Raw genomic sequence first — 21,111 nt, 5'->3', positions numbered from 1 at the left:
GCGGGTCTCTCTCCCGGGCACCAGCTCCCCGCGGCGTGGCCGCCCCGGCGGGGAAAGGAGGGGAGGCAGAGGAGGGGAGGGGAGGGCAGAGCGGCGGCGGGGCGGGGCGCGGGGGCGGGCGGCGGCGGGGCGCAGCGCGGCGGGCGGCGGGCGGCGGGGCGGTGCGGTGCGCGGCGGGCGGCTGGGCGGCGCGCGCCCGCCCGCCGGTGCCGCGCGGGGCGCTGATGCCGCGCGGGGCCGGTCGCGCCGCGGGGCGGCGGGGCGCGCAGGGCGGGCGGCGGGGCGCTCGGCCATGGGGCGCGGGATGTGGCTGGCGCTGCTGCTGGGCGCCGCCGCCGCTGCAGGTGGGTCGCGACCGTCCGGCGTTTTCCGTCCTCCGCGGGCGTACGAGGTAGATTCGGGGCCGTATGTACGCATAGACGCGCGTGTGTACATACACGTGTATCTATGTATATATGCGTGTGTCTCCGCGCACGTATGTGTGTGTCTGCATAGGCGTGCGCGTGCATAGAGTATCGGATAGGCGTGTGCGCGCTATATACACGCGCGCATGTCTGTGTATGCACTTATCTGTATACACGCACATATGCACGTACCTACGCATATATGTACGTACATGCTGTGTATGCGTCTGTCCGTACATATACGCGTATGTCCGTACATGCTACGTATGTAGGTGTGCGGTATGCGTGTAGGTATGTGGAAGGGCAGGAGCACTGGCAGGGGCCGGGGCTGCGCTCCCAGCCCAGCGCCCCTCGCCGCAGACAAAGAGGGGTCCGGGCGCGCCGAGCTGCCCGGCGGGGCGGCGGGGGGGAGCCGGAGCCCGGGCCGGGAGGGGCGGCGGGGCCCGGAGAACTCGGCCCGGGGGCTGAGCGCGGGGGAGCCGGGGGATGCCACGGGAGCGGGGCCCGGCTGCCTCCCCCTTCCCCCGGGCGGGCCGGCGCGGGGGGCAGCGGCGGGACGCGGAGGAAGGGCGCTGCGGGCTCCGCAAGCGCTTTCGGGCGGCGGTGCCCCGAGCCGTCGGGGTATGGAGGGCGGCCGGCAAGGCGGGCAGGGCAGGCAAGGCGGGCAGGGTTTTCAAAGCCCCTTCCCGCAGCATAAACACTTTGCGCTGAAATCTGCCCGCAGCGGGGTCCCGCCGCGCCGCAGCACAGACAATTGGGCATAAACAGTTTGCATAATGCTTCCTCGGCCGGTCGCAAGCCAAGTGCCAATTTTCTTCTTTAAAAAGAAGAAAAAACCCAGATGGGAAACAAACATTTAATCAGGCACAAGATATAAATGAAACATCACAAGGCAAGTGTTGCTAAAATGCTTAAGCAGGAAGCATATGATTTTCCATGGATGTTTTACAGGTGAGTCATGGTATTCGCTGCATGCTCTTACTCATTGCTGAAGATCCCAGTCCGGTGGCATGTACAGTATATAGAATGGGAGTATTTAATTGGGCAGATTCATTAAGTGCAAGTAAGGAAAAGCACCTTTTCCAGGGCTGTGGCAGAGCAGTCGTGAGCTTGGGGCTGACGGCATGGAAATCTTTATGCTCTCATTTGTCCTTTTGCTGAATTCCTGTGGCAGCCAGTACTACGCTAGAAAGCTGTCACTTTTCATAACATACGGTGCTCTGCATCCGTCATGCAACTCTTTCCAATTCAAGTGAAAACAAACACCCTTTCAAAGGGGGTTTCCTCTCCCCCCTTCTCGCCCCTGGGACGGGAAGCGGGGTCTGCGTGCCAGCAGTGTTTCTCAAATCCTACTGAAGCCAAGGTCCCTGGCCCCAAATCTGGCCCCAGGTGAGGAAGGGACTCTCCATGCCTGGCCCTAAGACAGCTGCAGTCAGTGACTGTGCGTGACCGGGGCCGGAGCATACCAGGACATTGGAGCAATCAAATACCCTCGGCTCCCAGGGTCTCACATGGGAATTTGGTAGCCAGTCCCTCCTGGCCAGGCTCAGGCAGAGCCTTGCCTCCATCCCGGGGACAGCTATGCCAAGCCCTGCCACCACAGCAGTCCCTGGGACATCTCCCACTGATCAGGTCCTCCTCGCTGTGTCCCCAGGGGCAGTAATCCATGGTGTGCAAAAAACAAAAGGACTCGATGAACATGAACAATAATCTTGACCTGTCTCAGGGTGCTGACTGAGTCCTGCTCTATTTACCTCTTTCCAAATCCGCCTTGCAATCCCGCAACTGAGAGAACCACAGTATTTTGTTTAGCAGCTAACTGTGCCGTGCTGCATGTAGCCCAAGAATCCAGGAAAGCAGCCAAAGACATAAATTAGGCCAACTGATAATATGATAATAGCACACACTTACCTACCCCTCAGGAGAGCTACATAGGTTAGTTAATGTTTATATAATGCTTTGAAAAGGATGTTCAGGAGATGTAAGTGATATGACATTAATTTTACAGTTATATTTGTTTACTTTTCTAGAGTAAACGTATTCTGCACAGTTAATATAGATCATCTCAGACACATTTTTACCAGGTCCTTGTAAGAAGCCAACTTGACCGAGCATTTCTCGTTCACTAAAAGTTTCTCAAGACTGCTTACCCAGTGAAATCCAGAGATTGGATTCAGAAGTGCTTTTTAATGGGTGCATAACAAGCAGCAGTCCACATCTGTTCTGAATAATCGGTATAGAAAACCTGTGTAGACCTTTGGTGGTAGAAATATATTCTTTCCAGGGTGTTTCTCGAGGAGTAGAAGGAGTGGGGAACGCTGTCAGGCTCTGAAGGCTTAGCCTCTGCTAGTGCATAATATAGCTTAATTGCTACTATGACACTGTAGACAAAAGCTGAATAAACCCCAAATAAAGGATTTATTGGATGCTAAACTGAAACAACCTTTGGACATAACACAAATGCCAAGAAGAAGCCATAGTAATTGGTGAACAAAGCTGACTATGTACGACTGGCCTAGCGATGAAGAAGACATTATGCACCTCAGATGGTTTGGCCTGCCCACATCCAAGTCATTATAGCTTTTTTTTTTCATGTTAAACAGTTATGGTTCATCAAATACAGCCTTGACCTACTGTTACATTTATTAATAAAGAGGTGGAGAGCCCCTAATCAAACATTCCTGCACCAGGAGGGTTACATTGCAGATGGTTTCACACCAAACCCCATGGTGATTTTGTTTTTCTTTGACACTTTAACTGTGGATTTTTAAATTGACAAGGCTTCTAGAGAAACTTGAACAAAACCCACAGAGCCTCAGCTGCGAGGCAGCTTGCCAGCATCATTTCAACCAAGGATTATATTTTTTTTCCCCCTTTACATGCATCAGTGACAGCCTTCCCAAACTTAAGCAGTGCTTCAATTCAATCCTGACCTCGGCAGCAGTTTGGGACTGTGGGGAGATTTGGGGTAGGGATGGAGGGGTGCCAAAGGGGGTGAAGATTTGAGGTCATTGGTGGCAGGAGATATTCTTACCTGCTCTCACATCCCGGATGCCCAATCTGCTGCACGGTGAGCCGGGCTGCAGCAATGCTGTCCCCCATGGCTGTCTCCTGGCCTCCCGCCGGCATGCCACTTTGGCTGTCCTGGTGTCACTGGCAGCTCATCTTTCTTGTGCTTTTCTCCCCTTCCCCAGGACCACCTGGATCCCCTTGGAGGCCTCGGGGCAGGGGTGGCACAGCCACGGTCACTGCCCCCAAAGCCTCAGCCCTGTTCTGGGTCCCTCAGGGTGGGAGGGCAAGGTGGAGGCATCCCTCTTCCCATGCTGCCTGCTCTGCTCTGCAGCTCTTGGTAGGGATTTTCCCAAGCAGGGAAGCCCTGAGAGGGTTTTGGTTTGTTCTGGTGTTATAGATACACTGAGCTGCATGGAGAGGAGAGCGGAGCAGCAGTGCCGTGCTCTCCCTTGGCCTCTCCTGGGCTTGCTGGTCTCGGTGGGGTCAGTGTCCCTGAAAAGTGTGCTGCAGGGCTTGTCTGCTCCCGCCGGGGTGGGGTGCACCCACCTTGGGAGCCAGCTTCAGCCCCCCACTCTCTGCTTTGCAGGTCTGGGCGGCACGGCGGCAGCGGGCAGCCCCTGCGAAAAGGCCTGCAACCCCCGGATGGGCAACCTTGCGCACGGGCGGGCACTGCGGACGGAGACGGCCTGCGGGCACCATGCCACCGAGCCCTTCTGCACCTACGTCGAGGACGCCCAGCATCGCTGCAAGCGCCTCGCCTGCGGCCGGTGCAGCGGGACCCACGCGGGGCTGGCCCACCCCCCCGCCGCCATGGCCGACTCCCCCTTCCGCCTGCCCCGCACCTGGTGGCAGGCGGCCCAGGACGCCCCCCGCGAGACCATCCGGCTGGACCTGGAAACCGCCTTCTACTTCACTCACTTGATTTTGGTCTTCAAGTCACCCAGGCCGGCCGCCATGGTGCTGGAGCGCTCCCAGGACTTTGGCGAGACGTGGAAGCCTTACAAGTACTTTGCTGCTAACTGCTCAGCCACCTTCGGGCTAGAGGATGACGTGAGGCAGAGAGGAGCCATTTGCACTTCCAGATATTCGAGTCCCTTCCCCTGCACCGGAGGAGAGGTAGGTCTGCCGGGGTCGGGAAGAGAAAGCCCTCCCTCCAGCCCCCCTTTCCCTCTGCAATCTCCACTCCGGCATTTACGCTTCTTATTTTACCACACTGGCATCATTTGTCATGGAATTTACCTCACAGGGTGAATTAACGCAATTCATTCCTAGGTGATGTAGGCACTGCTCTGCCCCTCGCTTGGCTGAGCTCATAATTCCCCTCTTTTCTGAAATATTCTTCTTCTCCCCTCACCCGGTGAAACCCCCGGCACAACCGCAAACAAGGCGGATGCTGCCAATTCCTCGGGAAAGCCAAAGGGAGCGTCACTCTTGATGGCCTTCTCCAGTCCTTTGCAGTCATGTGGTTTCAGGGTGATGCAATTTTGACCAAAATGCAACTATGTTAAAATTAGTGGTCACCAGATGCACTTTAGTGACCACCTTCACTGAGAAGTAAGCGTGTAACCGTTCAAAATAGCTACTGACCACGCTGAGGTACCATAAGCCACGTTAGCCAGGTAATTAAGAAACTTTATAACTCATCCTTTTTTTCTCTGTGCACACTTATTCTAATGTGAAATGAGCACGAAAAAATGAAAAACATCACATTTACTAAGAGGAAAAATATATGTGAAAAATATATGTGAAAAAGATTATTTTTAATACCAGAAACAGCAGATAATTAATCATGCACTTGGAGGTGCTAGCAATAATACTCTTCCCTCTGGTGCCCAGGCCTGTCCCGTGGTGCTGGAGACCCTCACCTGGGAGCCACAGCTGCAGGGCTGCCCTCCAGAGTCCCCACTCGTGGGGACGTGTCCCCAGTGACCAGCTCTGGACTTTAAAGGCTGCTCCCTCTAGTGGCCTAATTTAATGAGCTTGCCTGAAAGTTTAATCAAACTTAAAACTCCTCTCTGACCTAACACAGAGAAAGGAGCAAATCTGGTTAGTGAATCGAGGGTCAGTTATATCATTGTATGTTCTACTGAGAACTGGTTTTGAGGCGAAAGCCTGGTCCTCAGAGACTACCATTCAAGTCTGAGAAAAATCACCTCTTCAGACCCCTTTGCAATCACTTGGGGTCACCTCTAGCCACGCTCGGGCTAAGGCGGCACTCTCTGCAGAAATACCAAGAGGTCTTTGTTCACCAAAGTGCATGTCTTAGGTGCATCTCAGGAGGCAGCCGGTGTCCTGCTCTAGGAGAAACTGCTCCATGCTCTCATCAACTCAGAAACAAGGGTCTCCAGACCTGCCAAACAGACCCAGCATTCTTACTTCATTAGCTCAGCAAAGGGTTTAAATCAGATGTCTGGCGAGATAAAGTGCTATCTTCCTCTCTTCTCCTGCCTCCCTTTGCTTGTGCCCCCAAAAAGTTGCCTGACCTTCCTGCCACAGTGAAACATATAAAAGGGCTTATAAGAAAGATGGAGAAAGACTTTTCACCAGGGCCTGTTCTGACAGGACAAGAGGAAATGGTTTTGAACTGAAATTGATTTAGATTGGATATAAGGAAGACATTTTTTACAATGAGGGTGGTGAGGCACTGGCACAGGTTGCCCAGAGAGGTTGTGGATGCCCCATCCCTGGAAGTGTTCCAGGCCAGGTTGGATGGGGCTTTGGGCAACCTGGTCTAGTGGAGGGTGTCCCTGCCCATGGCAGGGGGGTGTGGAACTAGATGATCTTTGGGGTCCCTTCCAACCCAAACCATTCTGTGGTTCTGAATCGGGGCTAACTACAAAGTGGGACCTACAAAAGAAATTATGGATGTACCCCGCTGGGAATTTTCCAGTCCCTCAGCACTTCTGCCAGCCTCTGTGTCCCACCACCTGAATCACAGGGCTATGCCAGCCTGCGATACAGGGCAGGGACTGAAATCTATAGCTCTTGGGCCAGCCAGCGGAGCATGTCTGGGGTACTCTGACTTGCACGCTCCTTTTTCAGCTTTCCCAGGGATTGTTCCCAGGGTTGAGAAACACATGGCGTCATTTGGGGCAGTATTTATCTCATTTGTGCTGGGTCTCAGGTAGCTAGCACCCCAGTGCAGTTTTCACTTCAGTCACCCCTTGATGTACCTGGAACCCAGGATGGGGGCTGAGCCTGGTGACAACCTGTGCAAATCCTGAGCTTGGGCTGGCTCCTCTACAGGTCAGTGCAATGCGTGGGGACAGTAGGATCAAGGTCTTGTGTGTAGAAACTAATGTCTATCTCAAGAAGGAAAGGAATTTGGTGGTGTTTGATGCATCTGCGGTAGCATGCTACAAAAAGAGGCTATTTACTGAGCTTGCTCCTGCGGGATCTCTTCTTTTGGCATTGCTTTAGTTTGTGTTATTGCAAAGAAGCTATAAAAGTCAAGATCATTTAATTATTCCAGGTTTTAAACCAATGTTGAGTCCAAGGGGCTGGATCTTATAAGATTTTATTTATATGGCACACTTCAGTTCCCTGCATTTTAACACCACTTTTTACCTGCAAAGTAATAACAGCAGCTTTCTGGTGACCAGATGGCAAGCCTGCATGCTTAGCAAATATCACATTTAATTTATTACAGTGTGCTACATTCCAGCAATTACTTGTAACTGCCAATAGCAACATGTATCTCACCTAAAGAAACATCAGAGTTTTGTGTTCTGTTTGGAGTTATGTTGTGCTTTACTCCCACTTCTGGTAGCACCTAATTTCAGACATATGGAAACAGTAATTTCACTTGAAACAGTGGTTTCAAATATGCAGTCATCTGAAATTTCCAAGTCTTATTTAATTGCAGCTCATTTGCCGCAGTTTTCTTTAAAGCACAAGCATAAATTCTGCAAGTGCTACTGGATTTCTTTGTTAACTTTTTAGAGGGTTTTTTTTTTAACTGCAATGTAACAACTGCAACCTGTGATCCAAACTGTGTAGGCACCATCTATATACCACTTTCTCCCACTTCAAACATTTCAACGCCACACGTGCATTTCCAGGCACAGAGTCAGGGCTCGCAGGACTTTGCAGGATGGTGGGGTCTCTGCATGCTGCTGGCAGCGCGGTCACTGTCGCTTGTCCCCCTGCGTGAGCAATTTGCAAAGCTCAGGGGAAGCCTCTGGAGGTGGTGGCTGCTCCCCCATGGCACCAGAGCTCGGCACAGACCTGTGGCTGTTTGGGCTGGTGGTTTCTGGCTGTAGTCCTCTGCAAAGAGCAGGCGGTGCTGATCCCCCTGCATTTCTGCAGATCATTATGGTGCCTGCGAGCCCCATTTCGAGGCGGCAGCACGCAGAAGCTCATAGTACTCAGGGGCTTACGGCTTCTTTTTAATAAATCACCTGTGTTAATTTGGAGCAAAGGTGTATCTGCCTCAGTTTTTATTGAAAACAATCATCAGGCTTTTTGCGTTTCTTCTGCCCTCATCATCATGAGTCATTCCTTAAATACCTAGTTCAACTCTTCTGACAAAAATCCTCCCTCATCACAACTTTGCCATGATGTTGATATTGAGGAGATTTATGATACCACAGAAAGCAAGCTGTCAAGCCTCTGGGTTCATTTCAAAGACCCAGAGCTCAGAGCTCGTGGAGAAATGAGAGATGCTGAACTGGCTCTGGGAGATGCCTTTTATCTTTCTTCTGTAGTAGAGCAGTTCTGGGCTTCCCTTTGCAGTGGTGGGACCGGGGTGGTGGAGAGCACTGGGAGAGTGACCTGCATGGGGGGGCTGCCGGGTGTCACGGTGCTGCAGTCACCCGAGCTGAAGGCCACCATGGCGGTGGGAGCCGGCAGTGGTAATGTCACATGCCATGTGTGACACTTGGCAGGTCTAATGATGGGTAGAGTCACCTTGGCAGGGACTTGGCAGGTCTCTGCCCTTCCTCAGTACCTGTCCCTGATGCTGCAAAACCGCCAGGCACTGTTATCTTCTGCTTTGGATGCATCTGAGTCCTCCACCCTGAAGCAGGCATGAGCTGGAGGATCAGCAGCCCAATGACGGGATTAGGAAGGAAAGGGCAGATCTGGACAGAACTGTAGAGGAAAGAGGTTGCAGGCTGCATGGCACACTACTGATGTCAGGAACGCTGCACTGATGCCCTGGGTCTGGTCCCAAAGGCTTTCTCAATGGAAGTGAACATGAATTCACAGGTCAGCATGTGCTCAAAGACTTTGCCAAGCTGAGGCCCATGTGGAGCAGCCTGTAGTCTGCTGTAGTCTGACCTCATGCAAAGAAGAACCACCCTTTCAGCAGCCAGGAAACCAGTGACTTCTCTGCAAGGATCCAGGAGCCAAACGAAACAACTTAGCACCTTCTCTGTAGGGAACAGAGGAAAAGAGGCAGATGGTGGGCACCCATCTCCTGCCCCGGCATCCCCAGGCACTCACTGCATCCTGTTCAGAAACCCAACCACAGGCTGGCACTGGTTTCAGGAGCTCTCGCTGTTCAACATGTAGGGCCAGGCTGTCCCCCATCATGGGGCCCATCCAGTATGGGCAAAGGAGAATGGGAAGGAGGAGGAAACCTCAGTACAACCGACTCGGGTTTCCAACAAGCTTTAAGCATCTGCCAATTTGAGGGGTTGGGCTTCCAATACCATGAAGGAGAGGAGAAATCCTTCCCTGTCAGGGAATCATTTTGGATCAGCTTTGTGCAGAGGGGTCACATTGCTCATTCCCCATGCTTAATTTAGCAAATTAATTGTTTCACAGCAGCAGTTTGTTTAGCATAGGCAGCAACCTCTAAATGCTAGCCTTATATTATCAGTGTTTTAAGAGAAAGGCTAGGGCCAAGTTTTAGCCTGGATCATACAACTGTGCTACAAATCCAGAGTATTTCCACTGTTTTCCAGGGTGTAACCCTTCAGCCATGTAATTTTAAGGGAAATCAGAACTGGATTCACCAGCCAAACATAATCTGATCTAAGTAAACAAGATGCAGAAATAACTCTTTCAGCATCATGCTCAGACAGGAATGTCAATTTTATTAGTATGCATAAGAGGCTATCTTCCCTCTCGAAGCTCAGATTGTATTACTCTATTTCTTCCTTTACAGCTTACTCTGATCGCTGTTAAGGGCTCATTGACAAGGGGCCCTTAGCAGATGTTAATTCTTTAACTGTGAGCAAGAGTGACTGTCCACTCTGCAATGCAATTATCTCATTCACTTTATATTCCCATCTGTGGTCAATTCAGATTAGCTCGCCTGAGTGTCCCCATTTAGACAAGCTCCAGGATAAAAGGACTTATTGAAGCAGAGTGTCCTTGACAAGATTTTAGTAAATTAGTAACTTATTTGAGTGTTCATCTATTCAGAATACTGCTAATAAATCACTTGGAGACCTCTGCTATTGTTGCTGTTTGCTATTAATAGGAGAGGCGTATTTGCAGCTTGACTATATTCCAGCAACAAATTCTAACGTGCTTGTAACTTTTGAAACATCACATACTGCTATTTTACTGTGGGGTGTGTGTCTTACTGAGCATTTTATTGATCTCATGTGCCTTCTGTAGCAGAAAAACCTTCAAATGTTTTGCCTTGCACTATTACCGCACGCAGCCTGCCTCTGCTCCTTAAAGTTTTTGGACACCGGTCCTACTGGTTCTACCTGAAATTAGCTCTGTAGAGAAGAAGTAAATTGTGTCCTGCTACTCAAAGGTTTGGTCCTGATAATAGACAATGAGGAATTGTAACACTCACTGACACAAATGGGAGTTAAAGATGCTCAGTGATTTTTATTCTGGAGCCCTAATTTTGGGTTGTAGAAGCACTCTGCTGCAGCCTAGAAGCTTTTGCCCATTTTTTTGCCTGTCTTTCAGACCTGAATAAACTTGGTTTTAAGCTTATCATTGCTGTCCTTAACTGAAGCTACATCTCCATTGCTCTGAGATCCTCCAAGGATCTCGTGTTTCACGGGAGATGTGAGTTCAGTCACTTGCAGGACTTGGGACTCCACAAAGAACTTGGTCAAATATGGAAGAATAACCTCAAAACAGCCTGGGACGTCAGCCCATTAGAGGGCTGCAAACAGCTTTTTTAATCATGCTGTGCCACTGGTGTCTGCACAGAGAGAAAACAAAGGCCCAAACTGACCAGAAGGAAAGAGGGATCCTGGCTGGTGTTCAGCAGTACTCAGGACATGTGAGGACATGGTTAGGGAAGTATGTTTTCAAGTCCCATCTCTACACTTTGTAAAAGTGCATTTTTTAGGGAAAAAAACCCCCTCTTTAACAGTATCTTCCTGATCATTCTGTCTTTGGGAAAATGCAAATTGTGAGGTTTTGTACAGAAATGGCATGTACAAAGGAGAGTCTGTTCAGCTAGGGGCCAGGGGTGATGGGGATGGTGGCCAGACCCAGCCCAACTCTTTGCATTGTATCAGTGAATTTAGCAAGACATAGGGGCCGTTATTTCATAAGCACAAGAATAATTATTTCATGGGGAAAAGTTAATGAGACAAAGTAAACAAAGTCAGGCCAGAGTCAACGGAATAATGTAGGAACCTAGAAATTATGGGGCTGCAGCATCTGGCCATTCAGCGTGGAGTGGCTGGGGAGGGTTTGTGAGAGCCGAGTGAGATGTGTGCCTACCGAGCAGGATGCTGTCCTATCAGCCGCCTGGCCCATGTCTCTCAGCCCAGCCGCCCGGCACCCAGCTTTCCCTTCTGCTATCAAAGCCCGTCTTCCCAAGCCCTGTGTGGGGTTTCCACTGGCTTTAACATAGTGGGGTGGGGGGGAGCTTCTCCCTTTAAATAATGGAGCCGCAAAAAGGGGAAACCTGAGCTTAGTTTTTAATCTGTGCCTGAGAGGACCCAAGATAAGGGCAGTTCTGGGCATGTGAGGAGATGAACCTTTGGTCTCCAGGGAGTTTTACCATGAAAGGTACTTTTCCTCCAGAGTTTGGGAACCATCAGGGCTGAGCAGCGCAACGGCTGTTTTCCGGGCACCGGCACCTGCTTTTTAAGTTTTCCATACGTGGAGTACCAGGGATGATACTGAGGGGTCTCCAGGCCATGTTGTGATGGAACCCTCCCTCTCTGCCAGAGCAGAGACATGTCCCTTTGCTGCACCTCCCAGGTGCTCAGCATCTCTGAAGGACCAGGGCATGTGAGGGGCAAGATGATTTTCCAACCTGCCTGGTGATGCTCTGCATGATTCCCCCACGTTGCAGCTAGCCCACAGGAAGGTCTCATCGTCTCCTTTTCTCCCTGGCTTTCCTAGTGCTTTTGGCACTTGGAGGTTGGCCGTCCGCTTGGCCAGATCCTGAAATGCAGCCGCCTCTGGGATGGAGCATAGCCAGTGTTTAACAGTCCGTATCGGCCATCCTTCGTTTAGAACAGCAAGTTTCTGACAACTGCAGATCAGGGCTTCTGGATTCGCCTCCAATTATGGCTAAAACAAATTACTCCTCAGAGGGAGCTTGACCAGTCTGTGAAAGGGGGTATATTGTAGCCTGCCAACAGCAGGAGGGAATGGGTCCCAGGGCTCCAGGAGACCCTTTCCAAACTTCTTATGTAGGAAGTGAAGAGCACTGTACCCACATGAAACAAGAGGAATTTGGGTAGACAGAATTTAATTCTCTGAATTGGCATCTGGCCTTGTTAGTGGGACTATTGCTTCTCTTGAGAAAAGTGCCGCGGGATTTTAGCAGCGCAGTCAGAGCCTCTCTTCAGGCACTGCACCCCACTGCTTCATTTCACAGTTCATTTTTGGCATGAAGGGAGGACTGTCTTACTTATTCAGGCCCCACTTTGCTGGCTGGAAAGTAGGGCTGCCATATTTCTCTTTGGGATTCCTGGATACAACTGGTTACACAAGAAGTGTGTAATCTAAAGCAGTGAATCGACACATCTCAGAAGTTTTGGATCAAAAGCTCATGGGGACTTAATCTGAGATTAATTGCCATGCACAATGGGTGTCGGCGTGAGATATCCAGTATACCAACATTCAAAATCCTACACAAATGGTAAAGTCCTCAAATTCTCCCTGGGCAGCATTTCCAGGAAGAAAAGAAGTTAATGTCCAAAACCAAACTTACTAGACACATATGCCATGACTCTCTATTACCAGTTTCTGCGCAGCATCCCTTATTGATGTGGTCAAAATCTATAGCCATGAGTTGAAAGGGCAGTGCTGATTCTCGTGGTCTTTTTGATTATGCATATTTACATATAATTCAGACAGGTGCTCTTTTTCCTAAAATTAAGTGTAGCTCATGGTAACTGGATGGTTTAAGCAGCCAGCTCTATAGACACAAAGTCTTTTCGTTATAGACAAGAGCAATTTAAAATTATTCATTAATCAGGTTACTCTTCGGCTGAAAAAAATCCCTTTGTTCCCTATTACTGTTGCAGGCATTCTTGCTGAAATGCTAACCTGCTGCCTTGCAGGCTTTTGCAGTGGTGCACCGTACTCAGAAGCTTTTAAAGGGGTTATTCTGCAGCTCTGGGGAGTGTGCCAGCTTTTCTTATGGCCCTGCCTATGAACAAGCAAGTCCAGCTCTCTCTGGCTCTTTGGAGGTAACTCCAGGTTTTCTTGATCTTCCATATGCACAGCAGGTACTGCTAGCAGGCCAAGGCTGAGAACATAAATCTTTGTGGGGATAGGGAAAGGAGGGGAAGAGTATTTAAATACCATCTTTCTTGCTGAGCGGTCAAAGGACTTCTTCATGTCATCAGCTGAAATGTGCTGGTTCATTTTCGTATGTGGGATGGTGCAGCCTTGGAAATGGTGATTCTGAAGATGAGAGAAAAGCAATAATTATTTTCCTTGATAGTGCATAGCCGATGATATCATGCATCTGGAGGGGTTTGTAAGCCAAGAAACTGAGCATTCTATCTGTTTGATGAGTGAAAGTAGCAATTAGGCAAAATAAAGCCATTGTGGAATAAACTGTCAATTCTTGGAGAAGCACTGCTAACTGGAGGTGAAGAAATCCAAATGTTTTGAGCTGGTTTGAGTTGGAGAGAGATTTTTTCTGGTAAGAATATTACTTCTGTGATCATTGTCTGCATGAAGACAAGCATGACCTAGCAGCGTTTCATTTTCTTCTAATGAAATTGTGCGGTGGGATGGTGAAGGGAAGCTGAAAAGATGACTCTCATCTGATTGATTATTGCCAGAGATTTCAAGGATCCTGGAGAAATCCCAATGCTCTTGCCTGGCTCTCTTCATGCCTTTTCCAGTCCCCCACTCTCTGGCTGCTATCTGTGAGTAGACCCTTATCCCATACAGCTTCTTGCCTTTGAGAATGGCAGAAGAATGCCTTGAGTTTCCAAAAGATAAAAGTTGCTTTGCCAAGGCCACCACAAGGGCCAGTTATTTGATATTGGTTGGATTTTCCTCCTGAAATCTTTGTAAGATTGCCTAATTTTTGGATGGTGAGACAAGGGATTATTGGTTTATGTGCTGTAAAACATTGCAGAAGGGCTGTAGGCATGGGCCAAATGGAGTCCCGTTTCTCCAGCGTCTCGAGGAGCTCAGGGGCTGCCATTGGTGGTACACAGTGAGTTTCCATCACCATCGCTTGGGGACATGGACAGAGTGCTTCATACTGTGGCCCAAAAGACAGGCTCCGCTGCTCAGTGTGACCTTAGTGTCTCTGACAGTCACCTCTCTGCAGTGGTGAGGCAGGTTTCCCAATTTCTCTTGCTGTTTCATCTCACCTTGGTGATGCTGAAGTGTGCACCATGAATGTGCATATGCAGGGGATGGTCAGACCTCTCCATGAGAAAAAGAGAGGCTCTTCTTCCCTGCAGTCCACTTGGTCTGACAGGCAGAAACCCAAAGTATGCTAGAGGCGCTGGTGGGTGATGTCTGCCCAGTTTAGGCCAATGAGCTTCCCACATCATGTGATTTATTTACAGCATCTGCCAAAAAGTCTTTTTTTTTAGCCTAGCGTCATTGCAATGAACATAGCACAGAGATGCACATGGGTTTCTCTCTTAAAAGCTCTTTTGCTTGGTGTGGTGATACATCAAGTAAGTCTGTTTTGTCAATAGAGGGTACCAGCGCTGTGGCTGTAGCAGCCTTCTTCACAGAAGGAGGAGTCCACCAGGCTTGATTTTATGAAGGAACAAATTGTTTTCATAAAACTTTTAGGAGCTTAACGCCTTTAAGATGTATGTCCCAAATGTGGTTGAAGTTAGCCAGTGGTTTCAAAAGATTTTTGGACAGACTGGTGGACAGATGCATAGATACACATGCAGTGCAATGGCATAAGGCCTGTTTCATTAGGGAACTAACCTAAAAGATATGGGAAGACTTCACAAGCAAAACACTCCTCTGCAGACACAGCTCTCCCCTCTGGGAAGAGCCAAGGAGAGAGCCTGGCAGAAGTTGACCACACTGATGCTGAAAATCCCTGGAAAGGAAAATACTGGCCGGGAGGGTAACTGCTAGCATGGGGTCGAGCCCTCAATGCTGAAACTGGGAGACAAGGAAAACCTTGAGCCCTCAGTACTGAAACTGGGAGACAAGAAAAACCTATCATCTGCAGAGTTTCTGTCTCTCTCAGAGGACGTATGTGGGCAGGGAATATGTTGGTTGTTGTAGGCACTAGGTCTGGTGGTTAGACCGTGCATCTGACAGATGGGGCGCCTGAGCTGCTCCTGCGCTGGCAGGGCTGAGGGACCCCCATTAAACCAGGCAGCTCCTGTGCCTGAGGCTTCCTGCTGTAAGAAGGGGTCCCCAAAGGCGTCAGGGCAGGTAGGACTGTCGCTGCACCCCGCAGGTACCAAATAGGATTTATTGCTGCGGCATGAGTCTCGCCGCTTGGCACGGCAAATCTTGAAAGTCAAGCCATCCTCACACGTACAATAAGACAGTCTCACCTTAGTCTTTCTTGCACGTGTCGTTGGGTGTTAAGCTTTATTACTCTTTTCTGGGAAAGTGCAGGGGAACGAGCACAGAGCAGTCTTAGCGCCGAGGCTCCTCTGCACCATGGAAGGGTGACAAAGCAGGGGTGTGTGAAGGTGTGAGGACACCTTCTTTGAAGGGAGCACCTTGTTAGCACTGGATTTCTGCAGCTAAATTTACATCCAACTCCATCTGCGGGTGAAAGCTGCACGCAGCTGGAAATCCCGGGGCCGGGAGGTGGGGGACGAGGGCTCCCCTTTGCCTGAGCCCCGGCACCTGGCAGGTGGTGCCTAACCTCGGCCATGTGCCGGCCTGAAGGGAGATTTTTCAGGAGGCAAAGGGATGAGGTCCCAGACATGCTGGCAGAGATCCACAACAGCCTTTACTGCCTACATTTTCAGAGCATTGTCCAGGCACTAAATAAACCAGATAGTTTCCAGTGACATGGAGATTCAACAGAACCCCATAATACAGGCCAATTAGCCACATTTATTTAGTGCCTGCATACCAAGAGACACTGCAGACTCCTAATGCAAACCTTAACTTTTCCATTAAACGCTTACCTAGATGTCACATTCCTCTTTGTAAGGTGGTGCACGTCCCCCATTGCTGTTGCTGTATCTCTATTTGGAGAAGATAGCAAACTTTACATTCTTTTTATTCTTATTATTTTTTTCCTGTGTCCCTATAAAATACATTGAAAGGAATAAAACCATCAGCAATAATCAAATAAAGCAGTACTGAATTTATCAAATGCCCATGAGCCAAATAGGTGAATCACTAATATGGATACATCATTATTATAGAGTGCTTATAGATGCGTTCTCGTGCATCCAGGTTGGATGACAGAGGGTAGAGTCCATCAGTCTCTTTTTTTGGAGATCTTGTTGGAAAGAAACCATGGATCACTTCGTGCAGTGTTACCACCTCTGTTTTCATTTGCAACCAGATAAAAATGTAGTTATGTTTTTAATATTTGTTTATTGCTTTTATTTCTGACGTATTCCCATTTGTTGGCTTGTTCCCATGTGTAGACACTTCTTGACTCTCCCATCCATTTATTGCCTCTGCCTGTAGTTTACTGTTGTCATTTTGTGAACCATCTCCTGATGCCTTCCAGGCTTGTGGGGAGAAACTCCGGCTGAGGCCAGTCTCTTGGTCAGAGGTTGGAGCATTGTGCCTCTAGCCGGGCGTCAGGACCTGGGGAAGGGGTGCATGCACGGGGGCTGCAGATTCCTGCCCACGGCTTCTGTGGCTGTGCCTATTTCTGAAGGTCTGTGAGGAAGAAGCTTCTTGTGGATTGTGTGTGTCTCTTCAATGTCATGGGCATTTGTGACCCAAAGGGCCCCATTTTATCACTGTGGACATTTGTATCTTGACAAAGGTCTGGGCGCTCACAGCTGTGGCCGATGGAGGCTGCAGTGGTCTGAGATGCACGATGGAGGCTGCAGTGGTCTGAGATGCACCCATGGCTCATCAAGAAAGCATTGCTGGTGGCAAATCTTTCATTGGTTTTGTTGACTTCCTCAGGCAACTTTGACTTCAGAGCCTATTTTGTTGCTCTCAGCATTGTTCATTAGCATTTTCCTTCCCACTGTGTGTATATATAAAGATGTCCTTTCATTGCCTCTCAAGTGTAAACATACTAGGGTACTTCTTGCAAAGGGACTTTTATGTATTTATAAATCGAGGTCATTGTGGTGCAAGCGGTTACTTGAGTGCACCATGTTCATGGCTGCCGTTTTATTTATATACAGGGCTACATTATTGCATCTGCGGAATGGCAAGTAGCTAAAGCTTCTTGCACCACTAGGACAAAATAAAGTGAAGTAATCAACAGAGCAAGAGTTGCTCATGACAGCCCATAAGGAAATTGCAACGCTGTGGAAATTTATTAGCGGGTGTCTATGTAACGATGTGCCCACACTGCAGACAGCTGGAGTGGTCTGGCTGAAGAGCAGAATACTTTTACTCCATGGCACATGCAAGGTGCTGCAGGGCAGCTTCTCCGCTCCTGGTCCCCTGGGAATGGAGTGGGATCCCTCCTGCCACCAGCAGGCATCCCACCAAGAGGGTCAGGTGAACCCAACCCTCTCAAAGCATAGCGGTGGCATTCCTCACTCAGAGATTGCAGTCTATAGTTCCTGTCTGGCTGTGTAGAGAGACTTCTTCCCCACCAAAAAATCCTCATGCAAGTTTTAAATCACTTCTCTCTTGATGTTGCTTCATGCAGATGTCACATTTATAGGACATGGGATCCAACAGCATAATTCCACGTGATGTGGAAGTAGCGTTACCCCAAATACTGATATTTTGGTTTAAAGACATAGGTTCTTTTTATTTATTTGCCTCCTGGTTTGTGACACTTGCTCCTCAGAGATGAGATATTGCTAGATACTTAGTTTTAAATGGAAGCTGAAATAAAGATTCAGTTCTTGGATTTGTGTTTAAGAAGAATCCAAAATACCATAAGATTTATAGTGAGCTAGCAACACTGGGAATGAAAATATCTTTTTGAGAGGATATATTATGGCATGTCTAGCATAGAAGTGCTGTGAGTTTTCAATTTATTACTTCCTACTTGTTCTACAAAATAGAAGATTTAGATTAGTGCATGCACTACAGAGGCCTCCCACACTTTGCTATCCTATGTGGTGCTGACTACTGGGAGAAGTCACATTGTCTACCCAACATTGTAATGCTAGGCTTTGACATATTGTCGGTAAGACACCTGCATGCAGACAGACTTGAGTGGGAAAGCCGGAGGTCTGGTCACCATAGGGTGCTTTCTGGTGAGGCTCGCTGCTGGCGAATAGCCAGATTTTGCTGCCGTTGCTCCTTACCAGGGGAGTGAGTGTGTTCCCCTGCACGTGCTAGGGCTTTCTCCTGGCACAGGCCTTGCTCTGTGAAAACAGGAATGGCATCATCTGTCAAAAAGGATGTTCTCCTGTACCTCATCGAGCTATTTATCTCCCTTGTGTAATCACAACACAGCTCTCTCTGGCAGGACTTTCAGGCATGACTTCTTCCAGCACTTTTGGGATAGGAAGAGTAACGGACTTGATGGCTCTGCAGGCAGCGACTTCTCTGGGGGGTGGGGGGGAACTGCCGTTTCCCTATCGCATCTGGCAGAGGGGCTGCCCCAACAGCTAAAAAGCTGATGTGGTATGTGCCAAGACCGTGGTGGCGGAGCCACTTAGGAGGGTTTCTGTCCCTGTGGGTTGAGCCGGGCACACGTGATTTCTGTGTGGTTTTAGCAAGACAAACCTAGAGGGCTTCAGGGAGCTGTTGGGAAGAGGAGATGATGGCTGTGGATTGGGCACATCACCACGAGCGTCCCAGAGTGGCTGGGGAGCACTGGCCCAGTAGAGTCAATCAGAGGAAGTCCTGCCGTTTGGCACCAGGGAGATGATGGGCTTGCAAAACCCCATCATCAGATACACATGCATCTTGGCAGCGCGTCCTTCTCAAATCCTGCCTACAGGCTTCCCCTGCGCCATTAAAGCTAAACAATATTTTGTTTGAGGAGGCCTCTGACTGCAATGGCCAGGGGCTGCCGGCAGAACTGTAGGTGTGAAAACCCAGTCAGGTTTGCTGTGCAAACCGTGGCTTGTTCATAGATGGGATGCTGCAGACCGGGGCCAGTCCTATCAGTGGGACAATTGCACAGAAAAGTCCAAGGAGAGGTAAAAGCAGGAAAGCTGTTACCCTCCCGTGTGTGTGTGTGTACGTGGGGCTGAGATGCTGGGCAGCACAGGGGTGCAGACCCATAACAGCTGTATGAGGGCGGTGTGGCCCCAGTGATGTGCTGACTCCTGAGACAGGCTGGGGTAAATCAGAGAAGTTAACAACTGAACAGGGAAATATTGCTGGGAAACACGTCCTTGGCATTATTATGCAGCCTCTGGGGGCTCCAGCTCAATCGTCTGGGACAGAGCAGAGAATTGCTATTTGTATGGCATCCAACATGTTATAATGACTGGTTTGGATTTTATTAAAACAGAACTACTAGCCTCTGGGACGGAGGGATGAGGGTGTTACTGTGTTGGCAGCACTGAGACAAGGCTCACCCTGTTACGTCGCAGTGCTGCAGGGTGCAGCATGGCTGTGAAGCCAGGGCCGGGGCTGCCGGGCACAGCAAAGCGATACAGGGCAGCCGGGGGCAGCGGCCGAGAGCCCACTGTCCTTGGCAATTACAGATAGGACTCATGTTTAGCATCACTGTTTTCAAGTAGCCATAAAAAGAAATGTTTGCAACTTTTTAGGTCCTAAGCAGGAATACTGGCTCCATTGAAATCAGCAGCATAACTCCCCCTGAATTCCACACAGACAAGATTTAACTCTCTCGGTGTGAAGGGTTCTTGATTTCCTTGCTGTGATTGTCTTTGCTAGAACTACGAGCATAAGGCACGTGCATTCAATGGGGATAGGTAAACAAGAAAAGTGAAAATGATGAGAGGAAAGTCTGCAGCTGCATCTAGAATGAACTGTTCCCATTTATGTATTTTCTTCACTGCTCTCATCTGAATCAGGACAAAGAATTCTCTAAGATGCGATTTATGTAATCACAAGGAACCCAAAATGCTAGTTATTATGGAAAATTCCCAGCCCAACATTTTCCAGCATCTCCACTAAAAGGAAATCAATGTCTCCAGTTTGGATGTTTCCCAAGGAATTTTTTTTCCATATCGGAAAGCATCTTATGTTCACAAAGCCACCAATGAGTAAATGTGATCAGAATGACATTGACATAAATTTGGGTAAATAACAAGCCTTGGGTAGAGGTGCAGGGCCTGATAGTTGGCTTCACTCAGGTTTCTGTTCATATCTGCTTGACATTTTTATTTTAGGAAAGCAGAAAAAACCTCTATGTTCTTGAAAGAGAGGGGAAAAAAACCCCTACTTTTGAAATGTGTTACTATTTATTATTAATATCCCTCATCGGACTCAACACTTCTACTCAAGGGGAATACCGCTCACCAGCCTTGCCCTCTGACCACCTCTCCCAGTTAACCTTATCGACGTCTTTCTGGCAGAAGACGCTGGAATACCTTTGGGAGGGAGCATTTGCAGACAGTGGTGCGGGGCTGCAGCCGCGACGTGCTTGCTAGCACGCGGCATCCGGCACCAGCACGCCCGAGCCCTGCTGTCACCGACCACTGCTAGCGACTGCGCTTGGCAAGCCAACAGGCCGCACAAAAGCACACTGCCGCCATTCAGTTCCAAAACAAGCTATAAATCTCCTTCCAGGCTGGTACAAAGCTTCCTCCGGCTGGATCCCGGCAGCTCTGGAGAAAAGCCAGGTCCTGGCCAGGAGCAGTGCCAGCAGCGGCGGGGATGGCGGAGGCGGCAGCTGGCAGGCAAAGCCCGCGGGCAGGCGAGCTGGCACCACCGGGGTGATTATTTCCAGGATACGTGAATCCTGGTGAAATAAAAGGGAAGCCTTCATCAGCTGAAGCGTATCAGCCGCATCCTTTGGGAGGAGCAGATCACCGTAAGAGGTGCCGGCAGGCTCGCACGCTGCCTCCCGCCGGGCACCCCGCAGCACCTCCTGGCAAGAAACGATGGTCGCCCTTTGCTGTCACAAACCTCCTTGCTGTCCGTAGGAGGCTGGATGGCATTTCAGGTGGCATGGGTGGTTGGCAGCGGGGAGGTTTGAGGAGTTTTTAAGCCACTGCTGGGAGCAGTCATTAGACTGCGTCACACCCTCAAACACTTGTCAAGTGAGTGATTGAATGTTGCTTACAAATATTGTTCATGGAGCTTTCGGCAGCTACTCAGT

The 21,111-nt window shown here is 49.5% G+C and overlaps 1 protein-coding gene across 2 annotated transcripts in view; it reads left to right on the top strand.

The window, feature by feature from the left end:
* The first annotated feature begins 148 nt into the window (after positions 1-148).
* The window catches only part of NTN4 (netrin 4), a 50,043-nt gene continuing 29,080 nt past the window's right edge, over positions 149-21,111 (top strand). The window contains exons 1-2 of one of the 2 annotated variants that reach the window (XM_054804234.1): positions 149-344; positions 4,003-4,532. In XM_054804234.1, the coding sequence (XP_054660209.1) occupies positions 293-344; positions 4,003-4,532 (582 nt within the window). In that variant the 5' untranslated portion in view covers positions 149-292. Of the gene's footprint in view, positions 345-952; positions 1,356-4,002; positions 4,533-21,111 lie in introns of those variants that run through there. The other variant, XM_054804244.1, reaches the window with a different exon arrangement.

Source organism: Grus americana, chromosome 1 (genome assembly GCF_028858705.1).
Source record: "Grus americana isolate bGruAme1 chromosome 1, bGruAme1.mat, whole genome shotgun sequence".
Taxonomy (NCBI): Eukaryota; Metazoa; Chordata; class Aves; order Gruiformes; family Gruidae; genus Grus; species Grus americana.
This window is presented reverse-complemented; position numbering and strand designations above follow the sequence as displayed.